At 37.4% G+C, this 23808-nt stretch overlaps 1 protein-coding gene across 4 annotated transcripts; it reads right to left on the bottom strand.

Moving 5' to 3' along the window:
• Nucleotides 1–1064: 1064 nt before the first annotated feature.
• On the bottom strand, nucleotides 1065–23185 carry ADAM29 (ADAM metallopeptidase domain 29). Of its 4 annotated transcripts, XM_061424985.1 has the most exons (3): nucleotides 23080–23185; nucleotides 3344–3472; nucleotides 1065–3253 (listed from the first exon to the last, which is right to left on the bottom strand). In XM_061424985.1, the coding sequence occupies exon 3, from the start codon at nucleotides 3168–3170 to the stop codon at nucleotides 1170–1172; it is 2001 nt and encodes a 666-aa protein (XP_061280969.1). In that variant the 5' UTR covers nucleotides 3171–3253; nucleotides 3344–3472; nucleotides 23080–23185; the 3' UTR covers nucleotides 1065–1169. The 4 variants fall into 4 exon arrangements, with proteins under 4 accessions (XP_061280969.1, XP_061280968.1, XP_061280967.1 ...); XM_061424984.1 differs by having other exon boundaries at nucleotides 1065–3472; XM_061424983.1 differs by having other exon boundaries at nucleotides 1065–3523; nucleotides 23080–23177.
• Nucleotides 23186–23808: the final 623 nt, after the last annotated feature.

The following is a 23808-nucleotide window of genomic DNA, read 5'->3' as shown; positions in this document are numbered from 1 at the left end:
TCTTTCACGTTCATCAAGAGGCTCTTTAGTTCCTCTTCACTTTCTGCCATAAGGGTGGTGTCATCTGCATATCTGAGGTTATTGATATTTCTCCCAGCAATCTTGATTCCAGCTTGTGCTTCCTCCAGCCCAGTGTTTCTCATGATGTACTCTGAATATAAGTTAAATAAGCAGGGTGACAATATACAGCCTTGACATACCCCTTTTCCTATTTGGAACCAATCTTCTGTTCCATGTCCAGTTCTAACTGTTGTTTCCTGACCTGCATACAGGTTTCTCAAGAGTACCAAGATGAGTACTGTAACCGAATTCAGTCAGAAAAGAATACTTAGCGATTGTAGGGGATAGAATTGAATATAAGAAATTAGGTACCAAAGCTACTTAGGAACACAGCAAGTAAAGGGAGGCATTCTGCTAGTAACTGGTTAACAGCCATAAAATACCAATTAAAGATGGTGATTTCATTCATGAAGCCGAAGAGTAAAGAGAATAGGTTGGGATACTTGAATCTAGAGAACTTTAGGACTGGATCCATGGATCTCAAAAATGAGACTCAAAGCTCTTCCTGCAGGTACTGCTAAGCTAGTGCAAAGAATTTGAGACATTGGTAGAAAGATCAAAGACCTGGGGCTCAGTCCTAGCCAGCTCTGCTAGCTTATTTTAGACCCACAGTGAGGTTGGTCTGGATTGAAGTTTGTTTTGTTTTATTTTTCTTTTATTTTGGATTGAATTTTTTTAAAGGATATTGAAACAAAGTATAATTGCCACTGTAAAATCTGTTATTGAGATAAGACTGACATACAGGAAGCAGATCACCCAGATTTCCAAGTCCCTGGCATTCACCCTACCACAGATCTGAGGACTGATACTGCAGAAATGTGGTTCCTATAATGCAGAATACAAAATGGGAAGCAGCTTTGGAGCTCAAAAGCAGTAACTTAAAAACTGGTAAAGCACCCATGTGTCATGCCTTGTTCTAGAAAATATAAAGAAATAAATATGAAGAAAAATAAAATTTCTAATTGTTTAAAATGAAGAAGAATAAGTAGAAACATTATAGGGGTTACGTTTTTTTAATGCATATCTATTCAGATACATTTTTTTGGTAGTAATTGTTTTTATTTCCCATGTTGACTCAGAGTTTTTTGCTTTGGATTTTCCTCTTGAGGCTATTTTTTCCCCTTTTTTTCCTTAGGCTTTTTCCTCATACAAAGCAACAGAAGACAACATAATAAAATTAACAGTGAAATAAATAATGCTATTGCCACGTAAATCTTGGGTATTTTCTTTCTCTTAGGGGGTGGGCCACTGTCAACGCTACCTCCATCCCCTCGTTTTACGCAGTTAGGAGGGTCCCACTTATAGTTACAGTGGCAGTGATGTTTGTTGTTGCAGATCCCCCTCATGTTACAGAACGTAGGTGAACAATTACTATCCAAGCGAGAGATATGGACACACTTCCTTCCGATGCAGACATGTTCTGGGCCACACTCTGTGCCATCTTTCACTTCACCAATATCCGGTATGTCCATCCCAAAATGGTAGTCTGTACCCCAGCAGGTGGCATTGTTAAAGCGAGTTCCGTGCATTGTAGAATGCTCTGTCAGAAGAGGAATTTCTGCCACATTATCACACTGAATTCTTCCACAGAAGATGTCTGACATATTGCATTTTAGGTATGTAGGGCCTTCGGTTCCACAATTACCGAAACGGTCACCTTGAGTGTTTATTTGTCTGTAGCAGCTGTCGTTTGCATTCTTTGCTGTTCGGCCAAAAATCTGCCTACAGTGTGCATTGCGATCATTACATCTCTTTTCATAGCAGTAGGAAATGTCATTACAGGGAATTCCATCCTCTACATATACATCATCTGGGCACATATGGGATGATCCATTGCACCACTCTGGAAGATCGCATTCATTGACCTCCTTTCTACACATTTCTCCTGATGGCAAGAACTTGCAGTCCTTGCAACAAAGCCCAAAAGCACAAACAGACCCAAAACTCAGACTGCAATTTGTCAGACAACAGGCATCTCTTGAACACTGCTGTAAAGATCCACAGTCACACTCTTCTCCTTCTTCAACAACACCATTTCCACAGCGCTTCCTTGAAAATATGTCCTTTGTGTATATGGTGTACCGCAAACATTTTGCCTTCTGTACACCATACTCCCAAAAAAAAGAATAACTACAGTTGCTAAACTTCGCTATTGGTGGGTTGTCATGACGCATTATACATCTATTGTGACCTGCTGAACACACACACAGTATAGTATCATGAGTCATTCCCAAATTATGACCTAAATGATGAGCCACTGCAATTCCAATAATGGCCAAGGTTTTGTTCGCAAAAGTAACAGCTGCGCAACTGAAGTGTGGTCTGCACATTCCTGCAATAAAGCCTATGCCACTTAGTCCTCTTAATGTCTTCTGCATAAAAATATGTGTAGTATCATGTGCTATGCGAGCATCAATGTTATTAGCCTTCCAGACGCAAAAATCTCTCAGAGCTCTCTGTACAGCATCTATTTCAACAAGGTTTCTTTGAGTCCAGAACTCCAAACCAATTAGTAACACCTTCATACCCATCACCTGATAAATGGAATCCACTATATTTACAATAGTAAATAAATCCTCCTTCACCTTTGAGACATTCTTTTTAAAGTAATTATATAGAGTATAGTCTACCACCACTGCCATTTCAACAAAGAATGAATGGATCCACCAGCCTTCATAATGACTTTGTTTCAGAGTGCAATTACCAGTCTCTTGAAACTCAAAATGCTCTACACTTTCCTCTTGCACAAAACCAGATTTCATGGTTGGGAATCGGGTCTCTTCACTCTCCATTTTATACACCAGGTGTTCAAATTTGGTAGAAAAAATCATGGGCTTAATTTCATAAACAACATTATTTATCTGTAATAATCCTCGAAAGCCACCAAGACAGGTACTGAGGGCAACAAGTGATTCTGGGTCCCCCTCCACAAAACCATGATAGTAGCAGTCATTCTGGACAAAAGGTTGGTCCTTCAGGAGAGCACCCTCTTCTGAGTAGGTGAACACTGGGAGGTGTCTGGACAGCAAATGTTTCTTGACCTTCATGTGGAAAATGTGTCTCTGACCCCCTAAGTGCAGGCTGTAAGAGAGCCGACCTGGAGGCTTCATACTTCTTCTAGTGCCAGTTATCTTCAAAGGAATTACCACTTCTGGAGGACTGTGATATTGAAAGTTCTCAGCCCGAGTGTGTCCTGTAAAAAACAGAAACACTCCAAGCCAGTGTAGCAAGGGTACAATCCTCATATACAACAGAGATTTGATCACAGTCATTATGAATCTACCATTATTGGTTCAGAGAGGAAGGAAGGCAGGGCTGGGAGTCACAGTTGGTCTGGCTCCTTATTCTGAACTGCAGAACTAATCATTAAGTCTTTGTCTTCTGGCAGAGTGGAATCATTAGAACACCGGCACTACAAGTAAAACAAAATACAACGTATGGATGGGGATGGTTAGAAAAGGGCCTGAAAGAGAGAAAAGGAAACACATGCAATAAAAGTGATTACTGTTTTGATCACGGAATGACTCTAGAAACTGCACAGAATTTGTTTTTAAATATTTATAAGGCAGAGAGGCACTGGGGGAGTATATAAGACTGAAAACTGGTCAGAGATTTATAGTTATTGAACTTGGATGATGGGCAATTAAGGATTCATTACACTATTCTCTAAATATATGTACGTGTGTAAATATTTCCACAATAAATAGTTCAAAGAAAAAAAATCTTAAGGATAAGGTGACCATAAGTCCTGGGTTGCTGGGATTATCCTAATTTACATATGTTAAATCGATACAAGTAGTAATACCTGTTTTTTTCAGCCTCAAGCCATAAATTACTCAATTACCTAAGATATATATTAAAAGCAACAACAGCACAAAAACTCAGCAAAAGTCTCCTGTTATTTTAAAATCTGTTCTATAGAACCTACCATTACTACTACTATTACTAAGTCGCTTCAGTCATGTCCGACTCTGTGCGACCCCATAGACAGCCGCCCACCAGGCTCCCCCATCCCTGGGATTCTCCAGGCAAGAATACTGGAGTGGGTTGTCATTTCCTTCTCCAATGCATGAAAGTGAAAAGTGAAAGGAATTCGCTCAGTGGTGTCTGACTCTTAGCGACCCCATGGACTTCGGCCCACCAGGCTCCTGCGTCCATGGGATTTTCCAGGCAAGAGTGCTGGAGTGGGGTGCCATTGCCTTCTCCAAATACCTACTATTACCTCCCTATAATAAAATGTTTGGTTTTCTTTATCTTTCCTACATTGCTCTCCTCACTAGACTTGTCATATTAGTAGTACTCAAGAGTATTATCTATGTCTTTCATAAATGTTAGTATCTCCTATAAAGCCTAACTAAATTCTTTATATAGTAAATAATGGTGAACTTGACTTTTATTGTTCCTTGGAGTGTTACTGAAAAGGTATTTACATTTGATTACATTTTAATGTAGAACACTGTTCAATATCTGTAACCAATTTTGCTTTTGGAACAAAGTGGTATAGGCCCACGTTTTTCTGCTTACTTTCTCTAAATACAACTAAATACTCTGGATATAATTAAACGGAAGACAAAAAAATATCTCTGAAAGCTAAAAAGCAAAAGACAGACTGACTAGAGATCTCCAGACTTGAGGAATGGCAGCAGGGTGCCATAGCTCATATTTATCGCAAGTTAAGTGCTAGAGAGGTCATTAATACAGAATCACCATTAGGCATAGACAAAAGCAGGAAAAAAGACTCAAAAATAATTTTCTCTTTCTTGAAAAATGACAGAGAATGAAAAAACTCAACAAAGAACCAGTAAGATTGAGCAAGTCACACGTGACTAATTCATCCAGAGTGACAACTTCAGATATTTGTAGGCCAACTCAAAACTCATTCCACAATCAGAGAACTAGTGGGCTGTTCAGTCCACTTACACTGGCAATATAAAGCCCTGGCAGGCTAGCCTAACCCTCATTCAACATCTAGGTAACAGATCTGCCTTCATAGGCAGCAGCAAAATCCCAACAATTTGATCCAACCTCAGCTCAACACTATGACAGAGAATGGAACCCCATATTAAACATAGCACTATCATTCATAAAGCCTGAAATATCCCACCCCTTCACCAAATGACATAGGAGACATAGCCTATTGGCTTCTGTTCTGCACATCTCCAGATCTGAATATGGCCCAGTGACACCAGTTAAATCCAGAATGAAGATTCATTAAAACTGTGCAAAGTCAAAGACAAGAAAATTTGAAAGTGGTAAGCACAAACAAGTCACATACAAAAGAACCACCATAGAGCCGTGAGTAGTTATTTCAGCGGAAATCTTGCAAGTCTAGAGGGAGTGGGGTGACGTCAAAATGTTGAAAAGAAAAAACCTATCAAGTAAGAATGCCATACTTGGCAAAACTGTCTTCGAAAAAAATAAAGAGGATACAAAGACATCACCAAACAATAAGCAAGAGCTGAAGGAGTTTATCACTGCTACAATTGCCTTATAAGCAGTGTTAATGGGAGTTTTTCAAGTTGAAAGAATGCTAAAGGACAACATGGTAGTATAAAAAAGTATGAAATATACATACATATTTCATACAAAAACACATAAATGTAAACTCATCTATAGCAAAACTAGAATACATTATTATTTTAATTATGGTGGGTGAACATATGGTGTTCATATGCTGGATAGTCATACAGTGGGTGTTCATATGGTGAACACTTTTAATTTTAGAATTAAAGTCAATCCCCTGGAGGAGGGCATGTTAATCCAGTGCAATATTCTTGCCTGGAGAATCCCATGGACAGAGGAGCCTGGCAGACTACGGCCCACAGGGTCACAAAGAGTTGGACAAAACTGAAGCAACTTAGCATGCGTGCATCACAGTAAAAGATGAAAGAACTATAAGTAACTAAAACTAAAAAAACCTACATAGTAAAAACTGATATCTAAGTTATAACAACAATAACATAAAATGTGAGCTGAAGAGAAGTTACAGTGTAGAGTTTTTGTATGCAATTGCACTTAAAAACAGTGTATACTTTAACAGTGATATTTTATGTAAGCCCCAAGTTAACCACAAAAAGATACAGCTATAGAAGTTACACATACACACACACAAAACCCATAAAGGAATTAATATATGTAAAATACCAAAAAATCAACAAAATATGACATGGAAGGCAACAAGGGAGGAAGACAGATAAAAGAACAAAAAAGATTAATAGAAAACAAAGAATAAAATGACAACATCAGATCATTCCTTATCAAATAATGACTTTAAATATAAATGGATTAAACTCCCTAATCAAAAGACAGAGAGTTACTGAATGGGTATAAAAACTTAGACTCAATTATATCCTGTCCAGTGGAAAAAACATTTGCTTTAGACATAAGAAGACCTCAATCAAATCCTTTATGATTATATAGTGGAGGTACAGTGGAGGTGATGAATAGATTCAAGGGACTGGGTCTGGTAGACAGAGTGCCTGAAGAACTATGGATGGAGGTTTGTACCATTGTACAGTAGGTCGTGACTAAAACCATCCTCAAGGAAAAAAAATGCAAAATTTTGGCAAAGTTGTTGTGTAAGGAGGGCCTTACAAAGAGCTGAGAAAAGAAGAGAAGCTAAAGGCAAAGGAGAAAAGGAAAGGTATAACCATCTGAATGCAGAGTTCCAAAGAATAGCAAGGAGAGATAGAAAGCCTTCTTAAGTGAAGAATACAAAGGAATGGAGGAAAACAATAGTATGAAAAAGATTAGCGATCTTGTCAAGAAATGAGAGATACCAAGGGAAAACTTCCTGCAAAGATAGGCACAGTAAAGGACAGCAAGAACCTAATAGAAGCAGAAGAGATTAAGAAGAGGTGGCAAGAATACACAGAGAGCTGTACAAAGAAGGTCTTAATGACCTGGATAACCTTGATGGTGTGGTCATTTACCTAGAGGCAGACCTCCTGGAATGTGAAGTCAAGTGGGCCTTAGGAAGATTACTACTAACAAAGCTAGTGGAGGTGATGGAATTCCAGCTGAGCTATTTCTAATCTTATAAGATTTTGCTGTAAAAGTGCTGCCCTCAATATGTCAGCAAATTTGGAAAACTCAGCAGTGGCCACAGGACTGGAAAAGATCAGTTTTCATTCTAATCCCAAAGAAGGGCAATGCCAAAGAATGTTCAAACTGCTGTATAATTGCGCTCATTTCACATGCTAGCAAGGTAATGCTCAAAATCCTTCAAGATAGGCTTCAACAATATGGGAACTGAAAACTTCCAGATGTACAAGCTGGGTTTAGAAAAGGCAGAGGGGCCAGAGATCAAATTGCCAACATCTGCTGGATTATGGAATAACTAAGGGAATTCCAAAATAATCTACTCTGCTTCATTGATTACACTAAAGCCTTTGACTATGTGGATCACAGAAAACTGTGGAGAATTCTTAAAGAGATGGGAATACCAGGCTATCTTACCTGCCTCCTGAGAAACCTATATAAAGGTCAGGAAGCAACAGTAGAACTGGACATGGAACAACTGACTGGTTCAAAATTGGGAAAGGAGTATGTCAAGTATCATCACCCTGCTTATTTAATTTATATGCAGAGCACATCATGAGAAGTGCAGGACTGGATAAAGTACAAGGTGGAATCAATATTGCCAGGAGAACTATCAGCAACCTTAGATGTGCAGATGATACTACTTTAATGGAAGAAAGCAAAGAGGAACTAAAGAGCCTTTTGATGAAGGTGAAAGAGGAGAGTAAAAAGCCTGGCTTAAAATTCAACATTCAAAACACTAAGATTATGGCATTTAGTCCCATAACTTCATGGCAAATAGATGGGGAAAAAGTGGAAACAGTGGCAGATTTCATTTTCTTGGGCTCCAAAATCACTGTGGATGGTGACTGCAGCCACAAAATTAAAAGACGTTTGCTCCTTGGAAGAAAAGCTATGACCAACCTAGACAGTGTTTTAAAAAGAAGAGACAACACTTTGGTGATAAAGGTCTATATAGTCAAAGCTGTGGTTTTTCCAGTAGTCATGTATGGATGTAAGAGCTGGACCATAAAGAAGCTTGAGCACTGAAGAATTGATGCTTTTGAATTATGTTGGAGGAAACTCTTGAGAGTCCCTTGGACAACAAAATCAATCCAGTCAATCCTAAAGGAAATCAACCTTGAATCTTCACTAGAAGGATTGAGGCTGAAGCTGAAATTTTAATACTTTGGCTACCTGATGTGAAGAGTAGACTTGTTAGAAAGACGCTGATGCTGGGAAAGATTGAGGGCAGGAGGAGAAGGGGGCGACAGGGGATGAGGTGGTTGGATACCATCACCAACTCAATGGACCTGAGTTTGAGCCAACTCTGGAAGATGGTGAAGAACAGGGAAGCCTGGCATGCTGCAGTCAATGGGTCACAAAGAGTCAGACATGACTTAGTGACTAAACAACTAGAACAACAAATAGTTAGTGGTAAAGGCTGTATAACTGTGAATATACTCAAAACCACTGTATCTTACACTTTAAAGGCTGAACTTAATGTAAACTATATCACAATAGCACTATTATAATAAAGAGAAATACAGGATGATTAACTTTACAATTAATTTATGACCCTAAAGAATGGTATGGTAGGCATGCATCTTCTTGATTTTCTGTAAATGAACTAATTACAGGGTTTTTTCTCCCTTGTGTTAGAGAGAGAATTGTCGGCAACTCAAATTACACTTGGCATTCTCAGTGTTTTCTCTCAGCTTGAATTTACACTCAGAGGACTCAATATTTTACCCCCTTTCTTTTCTCTGGAAATTTCTCCCATTTTTAAGGGGCTTGTATGATCTCTAAGCACAGTGAGGAGAGAACAAAGACTCTGTTCTGTGAATGTGTTTTGTCCTTTGGTGGTTGCTATTCTCCTCATGCTCATGCAGAGATCATCTGGCATATAACCCACTAACCCCAATCTGGCCACTAATTTCATATGAATTGACGTGCTTTATTCTCTTGATTCTTCTTCAGACCATATAGGATGTAACTGTGAGGATAGCACATCTTCTTTATTTCATTCACCTGTCAATGAATGATGTTTAGGTTTTTTCTATGTTTTGGCTATTGTAAATAGTGCTGCTATGAATATAGGAATGCACGTATCTTTTTGAATTATACTTTTGTCTGAATATATGCCCAAAGTGGGATTGCTGGATCATAGGGCAGGCTTGGGCTTCCTGGGTAGCGCTAGTGGTAAAGCACCTGCCTGCTAATGCAGGAGACATAAAGAGATGCAGGTTCTATCCCTGGATCGGGAAGATCCCCTGGAGGAGGACATGGTAACCCACTGCAGTATTCTTGCCTGGAAAATCCCATGGACAGAGGAGCCTGGCAGGCTACAGTCCGTGGGGTCACAAAGAGCTGTACATGACTGAAGCGACTTAGCATGCACGCATGGCAATCCTATTTTTAGTTTTTTGAGGAATCTCCATACTGTTTTCCATAGTGGCTGCACCAACATTCCCACTAACAGTGAGAGGGGTTCTCCTTTCTCTACACTCTGCAGTTTTTGTTATTTGTAGACTTTTAAAATGATGGCCATTTTGGCTGGTGTGCAATGGTACCTCATTATAGTTTTGATTTGCATTTCTCTAATAATTAGTGATATGAGCGTCTTTTCATGTGCCTATTGGCCAGCTGTATATCCTCTCTGGAGAAATGTCTGTGTAAATCTTCTGCCTATTTTTTGATTGGGGTCCTTTGTTAGAAAACAGTTTTTAGATATAACAAAAGCTCGTTTGTAAAATAAAACAAAATACAATAAATTGGAACTTAATTAAATTAAAAACATTTGCTCTAGAATATCTTAACAGAATGAAAACACATGTCACAGATTGAGAGAAAATATTTGCAAATAATTGTTAAAGGATTTGTACCTGGTTTATATAAAGAACTCTTCAAACTTAACGACAAAAAACAAACAAACAAAAAAACACCCCCAGATTTAAAAAATATTCAAAATGTTTCAGCAGGCATTCCACCAAAAAGATATAGAGATGGCAAATAAGCATATAAAGATAGTATCTTTATTCATTAGTAAATGCAGTGAAAAATGAGATTGTTTTCTTAATCTCTCATTTTGATAGTTCATTATTAGTATATAGAAATGCAACAGATTTTTGTGTATTGATTTTCTATCCTGAAAATTTACTAAATTTATTAGTTCTAACAGTTTTTTGGTGAAGTACTTAGGATTTTTTATATATAATATGTTATCTGCAAATACGATAGTTTTCTTTTTTCCTTTCTTATTTGGATGCCTCATTTCTTTTCTTGCTTATTTGCTCTGGTTTAGACTTCTGATAATAAGTTGAATAAAGGTGGAAAGGCTAGACATCCTTGTCTTGTTCCTGATCTTAGCAAAAATACTTTTAGTTTTCAACTTTTTAACCTTGAGTGTGGGAAGAGCTGTAGACTTGTCATATATCGTGTTGAAGTGTGCCTTTATTGTGAAGAGTGTTCTCCATATACCCAATTTGTTGAACATTTTTATCATGAATAGATGCTGAATTTTGTCAAGGGATTTTTCTGCATCTATTAAGTTGATTGTATGATTACTGGCAATCATATTATTTTGTTATCATTTATCATTTGTTAATGTGGTATAAAAATACCAATTAATTTGTGTTTGTTGAATCACTCTTACATCCTGGAAATAAATTCTACTTGATCATGACTTATGATCCTTTTAATGTACTGCTAAATTCAGTTTGTCAATATTTTGTTGAGGCTTTTGACATCTATCTTAAGCAGGGATATTGACATATTGGTCTTATATATCATTTAAGTCCAATGTTTCCTTTTTGATTTTTGGCTTGGATAATCTACCCTTTGATAAAAGTGTGGTGTTGGAGTCCTCTACTATTTTTGTGTTGCTCTTTTTTTCTCTCCTTAGGTCTGTTAATGTTTGCTTTGTACATTTATGTGTGTGCATAGAAAGAAAGTGACGTCGCTCAGTCATGTCCGACTCTTCACGATCCTGTGGACTGTAGACCACCAGGCTCCTCTGACCATGGGATTTTCCAGGCAAGAGTATTGGAGTGGGTTGCCATTTCCTTCTCCAAGGGGTCTTCCCAACATATATATCTACAAATTTATATCCTCTTTGGATTGAAGCAAAGCTTCTGTAGGCTAAGTAACCTATGACCAAGAGGCAGTGTTATAAAGTGGGTATCAGTCTGAAGCACTATATTGATGGGTTGTAGTACCAGCACTTACGCTTACTAGATGTATTGATTAAACTATCACAGAGTTGGTCTCTTTTTTGTAAAATGGAAATGAAATGTATACTTCCTGGGATGGTTTTGGTGGTTAAATGAGATAACTGAAGTTAAATATTTTGGACAATGCCTACCATGTTAAATATTTGATAAATAATAGTTATACTATTTTTAAATAAAACCAACAATGTTTTCACAACTTTCCAGTTCATTCTGTTTAAGGATCTACAAAAGATGCTTTCTTTTATACTAAACAGGAAATAATTTTCTGAAATGGATTTGGAGGGAAGTTGATTTTCATTAAACAGTGTCTTTGTTTGAAGCAGTGTTCCTATTGTGTGATTCCCTATCTTTAGACACATCTGCACCTTAATACTTTGATTCTATTTGTTTTTCAGCAAGCAAGAAAACAGAAAATCACAAGATTTTGCATAATGAACTGAACAGCCACTTCCTCTGTTCCAAAAGTATCCAAAATAAAAGTATCCAAAAATGGATACTTTTCCTGGTTCCTTTTTATTGGCCTAAGTGCAAGAGGTGTGAAAACTCTTTCAGCTTTAGTGATTTAAAACAAAATATTCCTGTGAACATTTGAGTTGAACTGTTTAAACACTTGAGTTGAACAGTTTTAAAAGTGAAAATTGCATAAAGTATTCTGCCCCCCCACCCCCATCTCATTGTGAGTTATTTCCCTTCATCTTATTTTTGACTGAAGATTCATTTAGTTAATTCAATGATATATTTCTTAGCCTTGGAGGCTTGAACATATGAAAGGAGCAAGATTGCCATGATATTTTAATAGTGAAAAAGGAAAAAAGCAAAACTGCTGTTTAGAACAGTTTTAGATTTACAGAAAAATTGCAAATATAGTACATAGTTCTCATGTACACTCATGCCCATTTTCCTCATAAGTAACATCTTATATTAAATTTTTTATATTTTTATTACATTATATATGTTTTTATATAATTATATCTTATATATTAATATATTATATAATTATATATTACCCTTTTCACAGTTAACAAACCAGTACTGACACATTATTAAAGCCCACATTTATTTCAGATTTCCATATTTTCTACCTAATGCCTGTTTCTATTTCTGAGACCCCACCCAGGACACCACATCATGATAAGCCATGGTGTCTTCTCAGATTCCTTTGGCTACGACATTGTTGTTTTTGACGACCTTGACATATTGAGGAGCTCTGGGCAGTTGTTTTGCAGAATACACCTCAAATTGAGGCTTATCTGATTTTTAAAAAATGATTAGATTGAGATTATAAGTTTTTGTAAGGAAGATCACAGACGTACATTTCCGTTTCATCACAGTGTATCAGGGGTGACTACTAACAACTGATATCACTGCTGATGTTGATCATCCGGCTTGGTTGTTTTTGTTGTTCATTGTTCAGTTGCTAAGTAACATCTGACTGTTTGAGACCCCCATGAACTGTAGGACACAAGGCTCCTCTGTCCTCCACTGTCTCCTGGATTTGCTCAAATCCATGCCCATTGAGTAGGTAATGCCATCTAACCATCTCATCCTCTGATGCCCCCTTCTCCTTTTGCCTTCAATCTTTCCCAGCCTTTTCTGGCTTGGTAGTGTTGTCCAATTTCTCTACTGTAAAGTTACTCTTTTTTTCATTTTTTCATATTGTGCTCTTTAAAAAGATGTCATTTTGTGCAGCCCATATCCAAGGAATGGGGAATTATGCACTTACCCCAGATTCTTAACACACACTAGTTCTTTTATTGCCTTTTTATTGCATTTTCCAGAATGTCATGTACCTGAAATCATACTATGTAGCTTTTTCAGATTGTTTTCTTTCACTTAGCAGTATGCACTTAAAGTTCATGATTTTTTTTGTTGTTGTTGCTTCCTGTGTCTGTGTGTTCGCTCAGTCATGTCCAACTCTTTGTGACCCCATGGACTGTAGCCCTCCAGGCTCCTCTGTCCATGGGACTTCCCAGACAAGAATACTGGAGCAGTTTGCCATTTCCTTTATAGTTCATTTCTTTTTATTACTGAATATTATCCCAGTGTGTTGATAAAATCAGCGTGTTTATTCGCATATTGGAAGTCGTTTTGATTTCTTTTGGTTTTTGTTGATTGTGGATAAAGCTGATAATAAACATTTTTATTATAAAAAATGTTCTAGTTTATGTACAAACATAAGTTTTCAAATCATTTGCATAAATACTGAAGAGTATGATTGTTGGATTTTATGGTAAAACTATATTTAACTCTGCAGGAAACTTACAAGCCGTCTTCTAAAGTGTTTGTACCATAGTGCTTCTACCAGTAATGAATGCTCTGCATCCTTAGCGGGAATTTTTATTGTATGTTTTTTGGATCTTATTCATTCTAACAGGTGTGTAGGCGTATTTCATTGTTGTTTTAATTTGCAATTTCCTAATGAAAAATGATTTGGAGGATTCCTTCCTCTGCTTATTTGCCATTTATATATTTTCTTTGATAAAGTGTTTGTTCAGATATTATTTTGCATTTCTAAGTTGAGTTGTTGGTATTATTATTGTTGAGTTTTAAGGGTGATTTGTTTTATATTTTGGAACAGATCCTCTATCACATATATACTTTGCATATAATTTGTCCAGTCTGTGACCACTTTTTAAATTTTCCTTACAATGTTTTCCACAGAGCAGAGTTTTTAATTTAATAAAATCCAGTATATCATTTTTATTCTTTTATGAATCATACTATTGGTGTTAAACCTAAAAAATTGTCAAAGCATCCAGAGATTGTTTTATGTTTTCTTCTGGAAATTTTACATTTTTATGATTTATATTTATGTCTATGACCCATTTTGAGTTAATATTTATGAAAGTTGTAAGATTGTATCTTTGTTCAATATTCAATCATTTGTCAAAAGATTATCTTTCTCTGTTGACTTGCTTTTATTACCTGGACAAAAATCAGGAGATTATATTTGTGTGGGTTTGTTTCTAGGCTCTCTATTCTGTTTCATTAATATGCACACTTTCACCAGTGTCATTCTTTTTTTTTTTTTTAACTATAACTTTATACTGAGCCAGATGGAATAGTCCTCCAACTTTATTGTTGTTTAAAATTATATGGGTTATTCTAAGTCTTTGGTCTTTCCTTAAAACTTAGAACCTGTTGATAACTATATATAAAATAGCTTCCTGGGTTTTTGATTGTAACTGTGTTGAATATATAGACCAATTTGAGAAGAACTGATAGTTTAATAGTATTTAGTTTTTCAATCCATAAACATATTTCTCTTTATATTGATGTTCTTTGATTTTTTAAATCAGAATTTTATCATTTTCACACTTGGATTCTGCATATATTTTGTTATACTCAAACTGATGTCTTTTTTCCCATATTTTTGAACTTTTGGCAAATTTTTATATTTCCAAATATTTGGAAATTTTCCAGCTCTTGTTCCATTTTATTTTTTATTTCTAGCTAAACTCTGGTGTGGTTTGAAAGCATGCTTTATTTGAGAAAGTGGTAGTCAGAGAAACAGTAAAGTTGTAGAAGATGTGAATGATCCTATAAAACATCTTGATCTGCCATTGGTAGGACACTGTGCCCTATTTGTCTAAAACACATTCTCTTCAAGTGTGCATGGAGCATTTGGTAAAGTATACCATATGCAGGATCATAAACCAAAACTCAGTAGATTTCAAAATATTGAAATAGTTCAAAGTATGTTATCTAACATAACAGAATCAAATTAGAAGTTAGTACTAAGATATCTAGAAAAGCCTTTAACATTTGTAAACTGAGCGGTACACTCCCATATCATCTATATGTTGGAAAGAAATCTCAAGAGAAAATTAAAAACTGTTTCAAACTGAATGGTAATGAATAATAAAACATCTAAATTATGTAGTTTGTAGCTAAAGCAATGCTTTTATTAGGAAATATTAAACATATGCTATTAGAAAAACACAAAATGTTATCATTAGAAATTTTCTAATAGCAAGAAAGACAATCAGGGAAGAAAAAGAGCAAATTAAATCTAAAGTAGGCAGAAGGAAAGATATAATAAAGAGGAGAAACCAAGGAAACAGAAAATTAGCAAGGCAAATTTTTCTTCATTGAAAAAACTAATAAAAATGATGTCTCCAGTGAGAATAATCAGAAAAGAGAAAGCATACATTACCAATTTCAAGAAAGAAAAAAGTGATATCACTTCAGATCCTACAGACATTAAAGGGATAAAAAGGGATATTATGAATAACTTCATGAGCTGAATAATTTCCTTGAAAACATACATTTAGCAAAAGTAAACTAAGATTACATAGAAAATATAAATTGCTATTAGTCTTTCAAAGAAATTGAATTTATAAATCTCCTGCTCCAAGAAAATTTCAGGCACAGATGATGTCATTGCAGTGTTCTAAAATCATTTCAGGAAGAAATAATACCAGTGAAACTCTTTCTGCACAAGGAGGACAGAATGACTATATCTCAACTTGATTTATGAGGCAAACAACTCTGATATCAAAACCTTTCAAAGATATTAGATATCAGAAGTAAATTTATTAATTATTATCAGACCTAGCCTCAATCTGAACAAAATATTAGCAATCAAATCTATAAAGTGGTAGTATGGCATGTCCCAAAAGAGTTTATTACAAAAATCAAATTAGCTTACATTTGGAATGAGTACATGTAATCACAGGAATAAAAATTTGCAACTATGTATGGCAACCACTTTTAATTAGATTTATTGAGGTGATTATTTTTTAGAGTTAGAACATTACTTTGCATACCTGAAACTAATGTTTTGTGTCGACTATATCTCAATTAAAAATAATAAAAATTTGCCTTGGGGTTTCCCTGGAGTCTCAGTGGTAAAGAATCTTCCTGCTAATGCAGAGGGCATGGGTTTGATTCCTGATCTGAGAAGATCTCACACGCTGTGGAACAACTAAGCCCATGAGCCACATCTACTGAGCCTGTGCTCTGGAGCCTGGGAACTGCAAGCACTGAGCCCACTTGCCACTGCTACTAAAGCCTGCACATGCTAGAACTCGTGCTTCATAACAAGAGAAGCCACAAGAATGAGAAGCCAGTGTACCACAAGGAGAGAGCAACCCTTGCTTGCTGCAACTAGAGATAAGCCCACACAGCAACAAAGACCCAGCACAGCCATAAACAAATGAATAAATAAAATTGTTTTTAAAAGTCTGCCTTAATAATAAAAAATGTCAAGAATATAAAACTGAAAAGTATTTGAGTATGACAATAACAAAATTTGTGCTCAGTTCAGTCCAGTCATTCACTTGTGTCCGACTCTTCGTGACCCCATGGCCTGCAGCACGCCAGGCATTCCTGTCCATCACCAACTCCCGGAGCCTACTCAAACTCATGTCCATTGAGTCAGTGACACCATCCAACCATCTCATCCTCTGTCATCCCCTTCTCCTCCCGCCTTCAATCTTTCCCAGCATCACAGTCTTCAAATGAGTCAGCTCTTTGCATCAGGTGCTGGGTTTAGGCAATTTCAGGCTAGAGAATGAGTCAGAGGAACACTTGGGGAGAGTCTTGGTTGCTCTATGGTTTACATTAGTTTCTAATAAATAATTTCTAAAACACAATTGCTACTGCCACAGGGACACGTATGCAGTTAGCATAATCAATAACAACTTTTATGACTTTGTCTTTTGATGTCACTCTGTTTATATCTTTTAGTGATCAGTGGAAGAGCACCATGTAACATATATTAATATGAAAAAGAAGTATTAAAGTTACATGTATAATAATGTAACACTATGTAAAAGTGAATTTTGAAGACCGTTAATGATTTCTCTTTAAAGTGGATTCTGGAAGTTAAATATCCTGTGTTTGAAAATGACATCACATTATCATGTATGCTCTCTGCCATTTTTAGTCTTATTTTAACCTCATTTTAACAATTTTATTTTGAACAATGCCAGTGTTCAAAATTTACTTTGTAATTATTTACTTTGTAATTACCCCCACTGTTAAAAATAATAGGTTTCCTTCCTGAGCATTCTCATATATATTAATAAATCTTCAAAAGAAATACAGATCTTCCTCAACTTACACTGGGGTTATGTCCTTATAAACACATTATGAATTGAAAATATGCATGTCAAAATGCATTTAATACACCTGATGTCCCAAGCATCATAGCTTAGCCCAGCCTGCCTTAAATATGCTCAGAGTACTTACATTAGCCTACAGTGAAGCAAAATCATCTAACATAGTGCCTGTTTGTTGAATGTTTCATGTAATTTATTGAATTCTGCACTGACAGTGAAAGAACGGGCGTATGGGTAGAGAATGGTGGTAAGTAGATTTAGGTTTGTTTCCCCTTGTGATTGTGCTTCCCTGGTGGCTCAGAAGGTAAAGAATCTGCTTGTATTGTGGGAGACCTGGGTTTGATCGCTCCGTTGGGAAGATCCCCCGGAGGAGGGCATGACAACACACTCCAGTATCCTTGCCTGGAGAACCCCCATGGATAGAGGAGCCTGGCAGGCTACAGTCCATAGGGTTGCAAAGAGCTGGACACAACTGAGCAACTAAGAACATTCACATATACACACATACCCTCGGGATTGGGGCTTCCCGAGTGCCTCAAATTGTAAATAATTTGCCTGCAATGCAGGAGACCCAGGTATGATCCCTGGGTTGGGAAGATCCGTTAGAGAAGGAATGGCAACCCACTCCAGTATTCTTGCCTAGAGAATCCCATGGACAGAGAAGCCTGGTGGGCTATAGTCCATGGGGTTGCATAGAGTAGGATACAACTGAGTGCCACACGCACACACACACACTCTTGTGATTGCATGGCTGACAGGAAGCTGTGGCTGCCACTGCCCAGCATTACAATAAGGGATCAGACAAAATATCAAAAAAAGATCAAAACTCTAAATTCAAATACAGTTTCTACTGAATGCATATGGCTTTCTCACTATTGGAAAATTGAAAAATCCTAAGTTGAATCACTATAAATCGGGAATCGTCTGTACTTCATTGCTGGATTTCATTCATTCAGATTATTCTAGTAATGTTAAAAATGCCAGAGATATTTTTAGGGATTCAAGCACAATATTTTTCTTGTAAAATCACGTAGATTCACTCTGGAGGGCCAACATCATATCTAAAGTTACTCTGCTCTGAACTACTACCTGTCCAATTTAGTGACATTTTGGGCCAAGAGTTGGTGGCATTTTCTAGTTGGCCTCAACAAGTCTCTGAACCATAGCATGTAGAGTTCACCCTATTTCTGATTGTTTTGTAAAACATGAAGAGGCTGAAGCAGAGGAAAAACTCCAGAATTGTCCTTAGGTGATTAGGGTTTTGGACTAAAATTCAGGTCCAGATGATCTCACTCTAGAATTCATTTAACTAACTTTTTTGCCGAGAGTGGAAACTGATGGGTGGCAATGGGTGCTAAGAGATGGCCTCACCTACACCCTTAAGGCACACATCAGTGTAAAAAGGTAACATACCCCTGTCCAGTTTTGGATAATAGCCAGTAGGCTTTTGTACTCCAGACTCATTATCAGTTGCTGGAGGGCACCCAGTGAGATTTTTGAACAAAACGCCCTTGTGGATTTGTCCAATAATATTTTAAATTTTGGGTACCACTTATTAACAAAAGTCAACGAAATAAATATCTCCTCACTAATGTTGAGTGAGTACAGTGACTAATTTATCCTAGATGTGTGGGTAATAAATATCATGCAAAAATTTTCAAGATTTTTATCTGAGGCTATAAGCAGCCACTCTAACCATAAGTAAGTAAGTTCAGTCACTCAGTCGTGTCCAACTCTTCGCGACCCCATGAATCGCAGCATGCAAGGCCTCCCTGTCCATCACCAACTCCCGGAGTTCACTCAGACTCACGTCCATCGAGTCAGTGATGCCATCCAGCCATCTCATCCTCTGTCGTCCCCTTCTCCTCCTGCCCCCAATCCCTCCCAGCATCAGAGTCTTTCCCAATGAGTCAACTCTTCGCACCAGGTGGCCAAAGTACTGGAGTTTCAGCTTCAGCATCATTCCCTCCAAAGAAGTAGAAGGAGTTATTTCCATGTAATAAATACGTCTTTTCTTACTCTGGACTAAAGGCTGACATTGTATAATATTTCATAATATTCTCTTTGATATTCTCCAAAGACATAGTCTCTTTTAGTATTGTGAGGTTTGGGGTCTTAATAGTGACTGCCTGTTTGGCATAATGATCAACAAGGTCATTTCCTTTGGCTTGAGTATCTCTTTATGAATGGGTGTCTATCTTGAAAATAGCCAATTTCTTAAAAAAAATTAGAGCTGTTAAAATGTCCCTAATATGCTGATCATTCTAAATTAGGATTCCTCCGTAGATGAAGCATCTCTATTCTAAAGCTTTTAGAAATAATAGACTATTTCCAAAGTGTTTCTACCATTAGTGTGTGTATAAACACCCTACTTTTTTCATTTAGCCAGGAAGCTTATGGGGATCAGACCAACTTTGTCATCTGGGCGAATTTTGCTTCTGGAAAGGGATCATATTCTAGTGGTAAGTTGAGATCTGTTATAATGTATCCTGCCTGATATTTTCTGGTTCCATTGTTAAGATATGATCTACAAACAAGATTAAATCTAGGTTTCTAGGCATGTTTTAATAACGTTATTAGGATTATCTTGATAAATCTATCTGATATTTGAAAACCAGCAGTTAGGGACTAATGAGGTTTCCTTCTGTGCAAGAAAAGTAGAATTTAAAGTATTACAATGATGAATGGAAATACAGTAAGTAATATGACTTGATAGGAAGTAGCCTTCCTACTGGCAAATATTGCATAGTTTTGGTGGGCGGCAAAATTCAGCAGCTTAAACCATTAAGTTTAAGACAAACCCTAAAAGAAATTATGTTAGCAGAAGCCTCTATGATGTGGCAACTGTGGCAATCAGCTTTAAATGAGTAGAACTTTTATACCGGGCTAATGGAAAACAGTTGCCTGATACTGATCTGTGATAATTCCATAAAGTTGAGTCAGAACACTGAGGGCTTGTTCAGATCTCTTATGTATGAATAGGTAGTGAGATTAGTGACAAGGTAGGCCGATAGTGGGGCTTTCCTGGTGGCTCAGTGGTAAAGAATCTGCTTGCCAATGTAGTAGATGTGGGTTCATTCCCTGGGTTGGGAAGATCCCCTGGAGAAGGAACCCACTCCAATGTTCTTGCCTGGAAAATTCCATGGACAGAGGAGCCTGGTGGGGTACAGTCCATGGGGTTGCAAAGAGTTGGACACAACTTAGCCACTAAACAGCGCTTTGTGAGAGGTTATTGAAGAGCTAATTTTTTAAAGCACAAAATGCCTATTCATGTTTAAACTCCCAGGTAAGAGATTTGGTTAACAAAGATGTGGTTAAGTCATACAGTATTGGCAATTTCTGAAAATTGATGTGGTAGGCAGAATGTTTAAAACAGCCCCTCAAATGTCCTGATATAACCCTGATACAATTGTCTCCCCTTGTGTGTAGATAAGGGCCTGTGAAAATGATAAATAGCACTTGTGTGATTAGATTTTGTTACATGGCAAAGGTGAAAATATTTTACGGGTGTAACTGAGATTCCCTAATTAGTTGACTGAGTGATTCAAAAGGGACATGATTTTGGGTAGGACTGACTTAAGCAGATGAAAACTGTAAAAGCAGCAAGCTCTCCTGCTGTCCTCAAAGAAAAAGAAACAGCCAGGTTGAAGGGTGCCAGTGGAGAGCACCAGCCTCCAGAGCCGAGGACATCAGTGCGATAACCACAAAAAGCTAATGAGTCCTTCCAACTCTAGACAGGACTACAATGTGGCAGATACTTTGATTTCAGCTGGTAAGACCCTGAGCAAAGCACTCATCTAAGCCATGCCTAGACTCCTGACCCACGGGCATTGTGACATTATAAATGTATGTTGTTTTGAGCACCTAAGTGTGTGTTATTTTGTTGTTACAATAGAAAATTAATACATTTGGGGACCAATTGCCTGCTATAGCCAATGAGAGCCAGGAGTCATCTGATGATCTTTTAGTTACTAACCTGGAAAAATTCTGAATTGTTATAATTTTTCAGGAATGAGAAATGCACCCCCTTGATATAAATTATGCCCCAAGGAATACACTTTACTTTGACGAAATTTTGCTTCTCCTCAGAAAGTGTATAGTTTATTGGAGATAAAACAATAAGTAGAGAGATGGAGTCAGTTCTAGAGCTCAGCCGAACTTGAGTCCAAAAGGGATGGTCAAAATATAAGATAAAAACAAAATTTGGGAAGGTAACTCAGGTCTTGGTTGAGGACTTTACTGATTTTCCTAAGAGAGAGCAAAGAAATGACTGAATAAGAAAGATGTTAAATAACAGAAAACAGATTTATAGCTGTAAATTATGAACAAAAATAAAAGAATATTTGGGTTTTGTACTGTATGCAGGGCAGGAAGCAACAGTTAGAACTGGACATGGAAAAACAGATTGGATCCAAATAGGAAAAGGAGTACATCAAGGCTGTATGTTGTCACCCTGGTTATTTAACTTATATGCAGAGTACATCATGAGAAACGCTGGGCTGGAAGAAGCACAAGCTGGAATCAAGATTGCCAGGAGAAATATCAGTAACCTCAGATATGCAGATAACACCACCCTTATGGCAGAAAGTGAAGAGGAACTAAAGAGCCTCTTGATGAAAGCGAAAGAGGAGAGTGAAAAAGTTGGCTTAAAGCTTAAAGCTTTTCAGAAAACTAAGATCATGGCATCTGGTCCCATCACTTCATGGGAAATAGATGGCGAAACAGTGGAAACAGCGGCAGACTTCATTATTTTGGGCTCCAAATCACTGCAGATGTTGACTGCAGCCATGAAATTAAAAGACGCTTACTCCTTGGAAGGAAAGTTATGACCAATCCAGACAGCATATTCAAAAGCAGAGACATTACTTTGCCAACAAAGATCCGTCTAGTCAAAGCTATGGTTTTTCCAGTAGTCATGTATTGGTGTGAGAGTTGGACTATAAAGAAAGCTGAGCGGCAAAGAATTGATGCTTTTGAACTGTGGTGTTGGAGAAGACTCTTGAGAGTCCCTTGGACTACAAGGAGATCCAACCAGTCCATTCTGAAGGAGATCAATCCTGAATATTCATTGGAAGGACTGATGTTGAAGCTGAAACTCCAATCCTTTGGCCACCTGATATGAAGAACTAACTCATTTGAAAAGACCCTGATCCAGGGAAAGATTGAAGGTGGGAGGAGAAGGGAACAACAGAGGATGAGATGGTTGAATGGCATCACTGACCCAAAGGACATGAGTTTGAGTAAGCTCCAGGAGTTGGTGGACAGGGAGGCCTGGCGGGCTGCAGTCCACGGTGTCGCAAAGAGTCAGACACGACTGAGCGACTGAACTGAACTGAACTATTAGAATGTAGGAACTGATTACTAGAGTTCTACTCCTGAGATTTTGAACAAATCTATATCCCTGCCCTTTGGATTTTTTTTTTTTCCTTTTCTTTCTTAGCTTAGGAAACAGGACTATTAAGAAGAGTAATGCAAGGTTAATGACTCATTTCTCTGTTTGGTTTTTATCTTGCTACTCATTTCAGTACTTCTTTTGGTTCTGGTTTTAGAGGGTGTGTTCCAAGCCTGGGGAGATGTTTGGGGAGTTCAGCTCAAATAATGTTGGAAAATCAGCATTATTTATACCCAGAAGTATGATCATTTCTTAGACATGTAACTTCTATTAAGAGTACAAGTAAATCAATGTTTAAATTATCTATGACCTGATAATGATCAAGGAGTCCTCAGGAATGTCCAGGAATATGCCATCAGGAGAGTGTCTATTTTAGAGTAAATCCCCTACCCCACCCCATTTAGATAGTGGGTGTGATGTCACAAGGAGAGAAGAATGTTTCTCTCTGAAAGGTCTGAGGGTGACACCCTGGGCCAGGCAAAATGTTTGAAGGTTATTAAAAGTACCTAGCACTTGATAGCTGTTTTTTTTCCCAGTGAGAGGTTGGATAAGAGTTTCAGGAAATATAACATGTTGCATGTTAGTTACTCAGTCGTGTCTGACTCTTTGTGACCCCATGGACTGTAGCCCTCTAAGCTCCTCCGTCCATGGAATTCTACAGGCAAGAATACTGGAAGGTAGCCATTCCCTTCTCCAGGAGATCTTCCCGACCCAGGGATTGAACCAGATCTCCTGCATTGTAGGCAGATTCTTTACTGTCTGAGCTATAGGGAAGCCCTGTCATACAGCCCATCAATCCAAAATCTGCAAGGTTTTTCTTTAGTATTTAGAGAAACTGGCCCTTGAAATAAAAGAAAATTGGTCACTTGATTCCCCCTTGGAGAAGCTTCATTAAATGCCCCACTTTATTTTTTTTTCCCTTTTGTGTCTTAGCTAAAAAATCAGTGCAACCCTTTCCGTTAAAAATGTATACTATTGAGAAATTAAGGAAGAGTCTATAAGAAAGATTTTTCAAGGACACTCTCTGGCCTTTGCTAAG

Source organism: Bos javanicus, chromosome 8 (assembly GCF_032452875.1).
Source record: "Bos javanicus breed banteng chromosome 8, ARS-OSU_banteng_1.0, whole genome shotgun sequence".
Classification (NCBI taxonomy): domain Eukaryota; kingdom Metazoa; phylum Chordata; class Mammalia; order Artiodactyla; family Bovidae; genus Bos; species Bos javanicus.
The sequence above is the reverse complement of the archived record's forward strand: the minus strand, read 5'-3'. Positions and strand labels throughout refer to the sequence as shown.

Bases quoted from the DNA above. Each gene is read 5' to 3' on its own strand.
- ADAM29 (XM_061424984.1), bottom strand. From the start codon at position 3,332: ATGACTGTGATCAAATCTCTGTTGTATATGAGGATTGTACCCTTGCTA.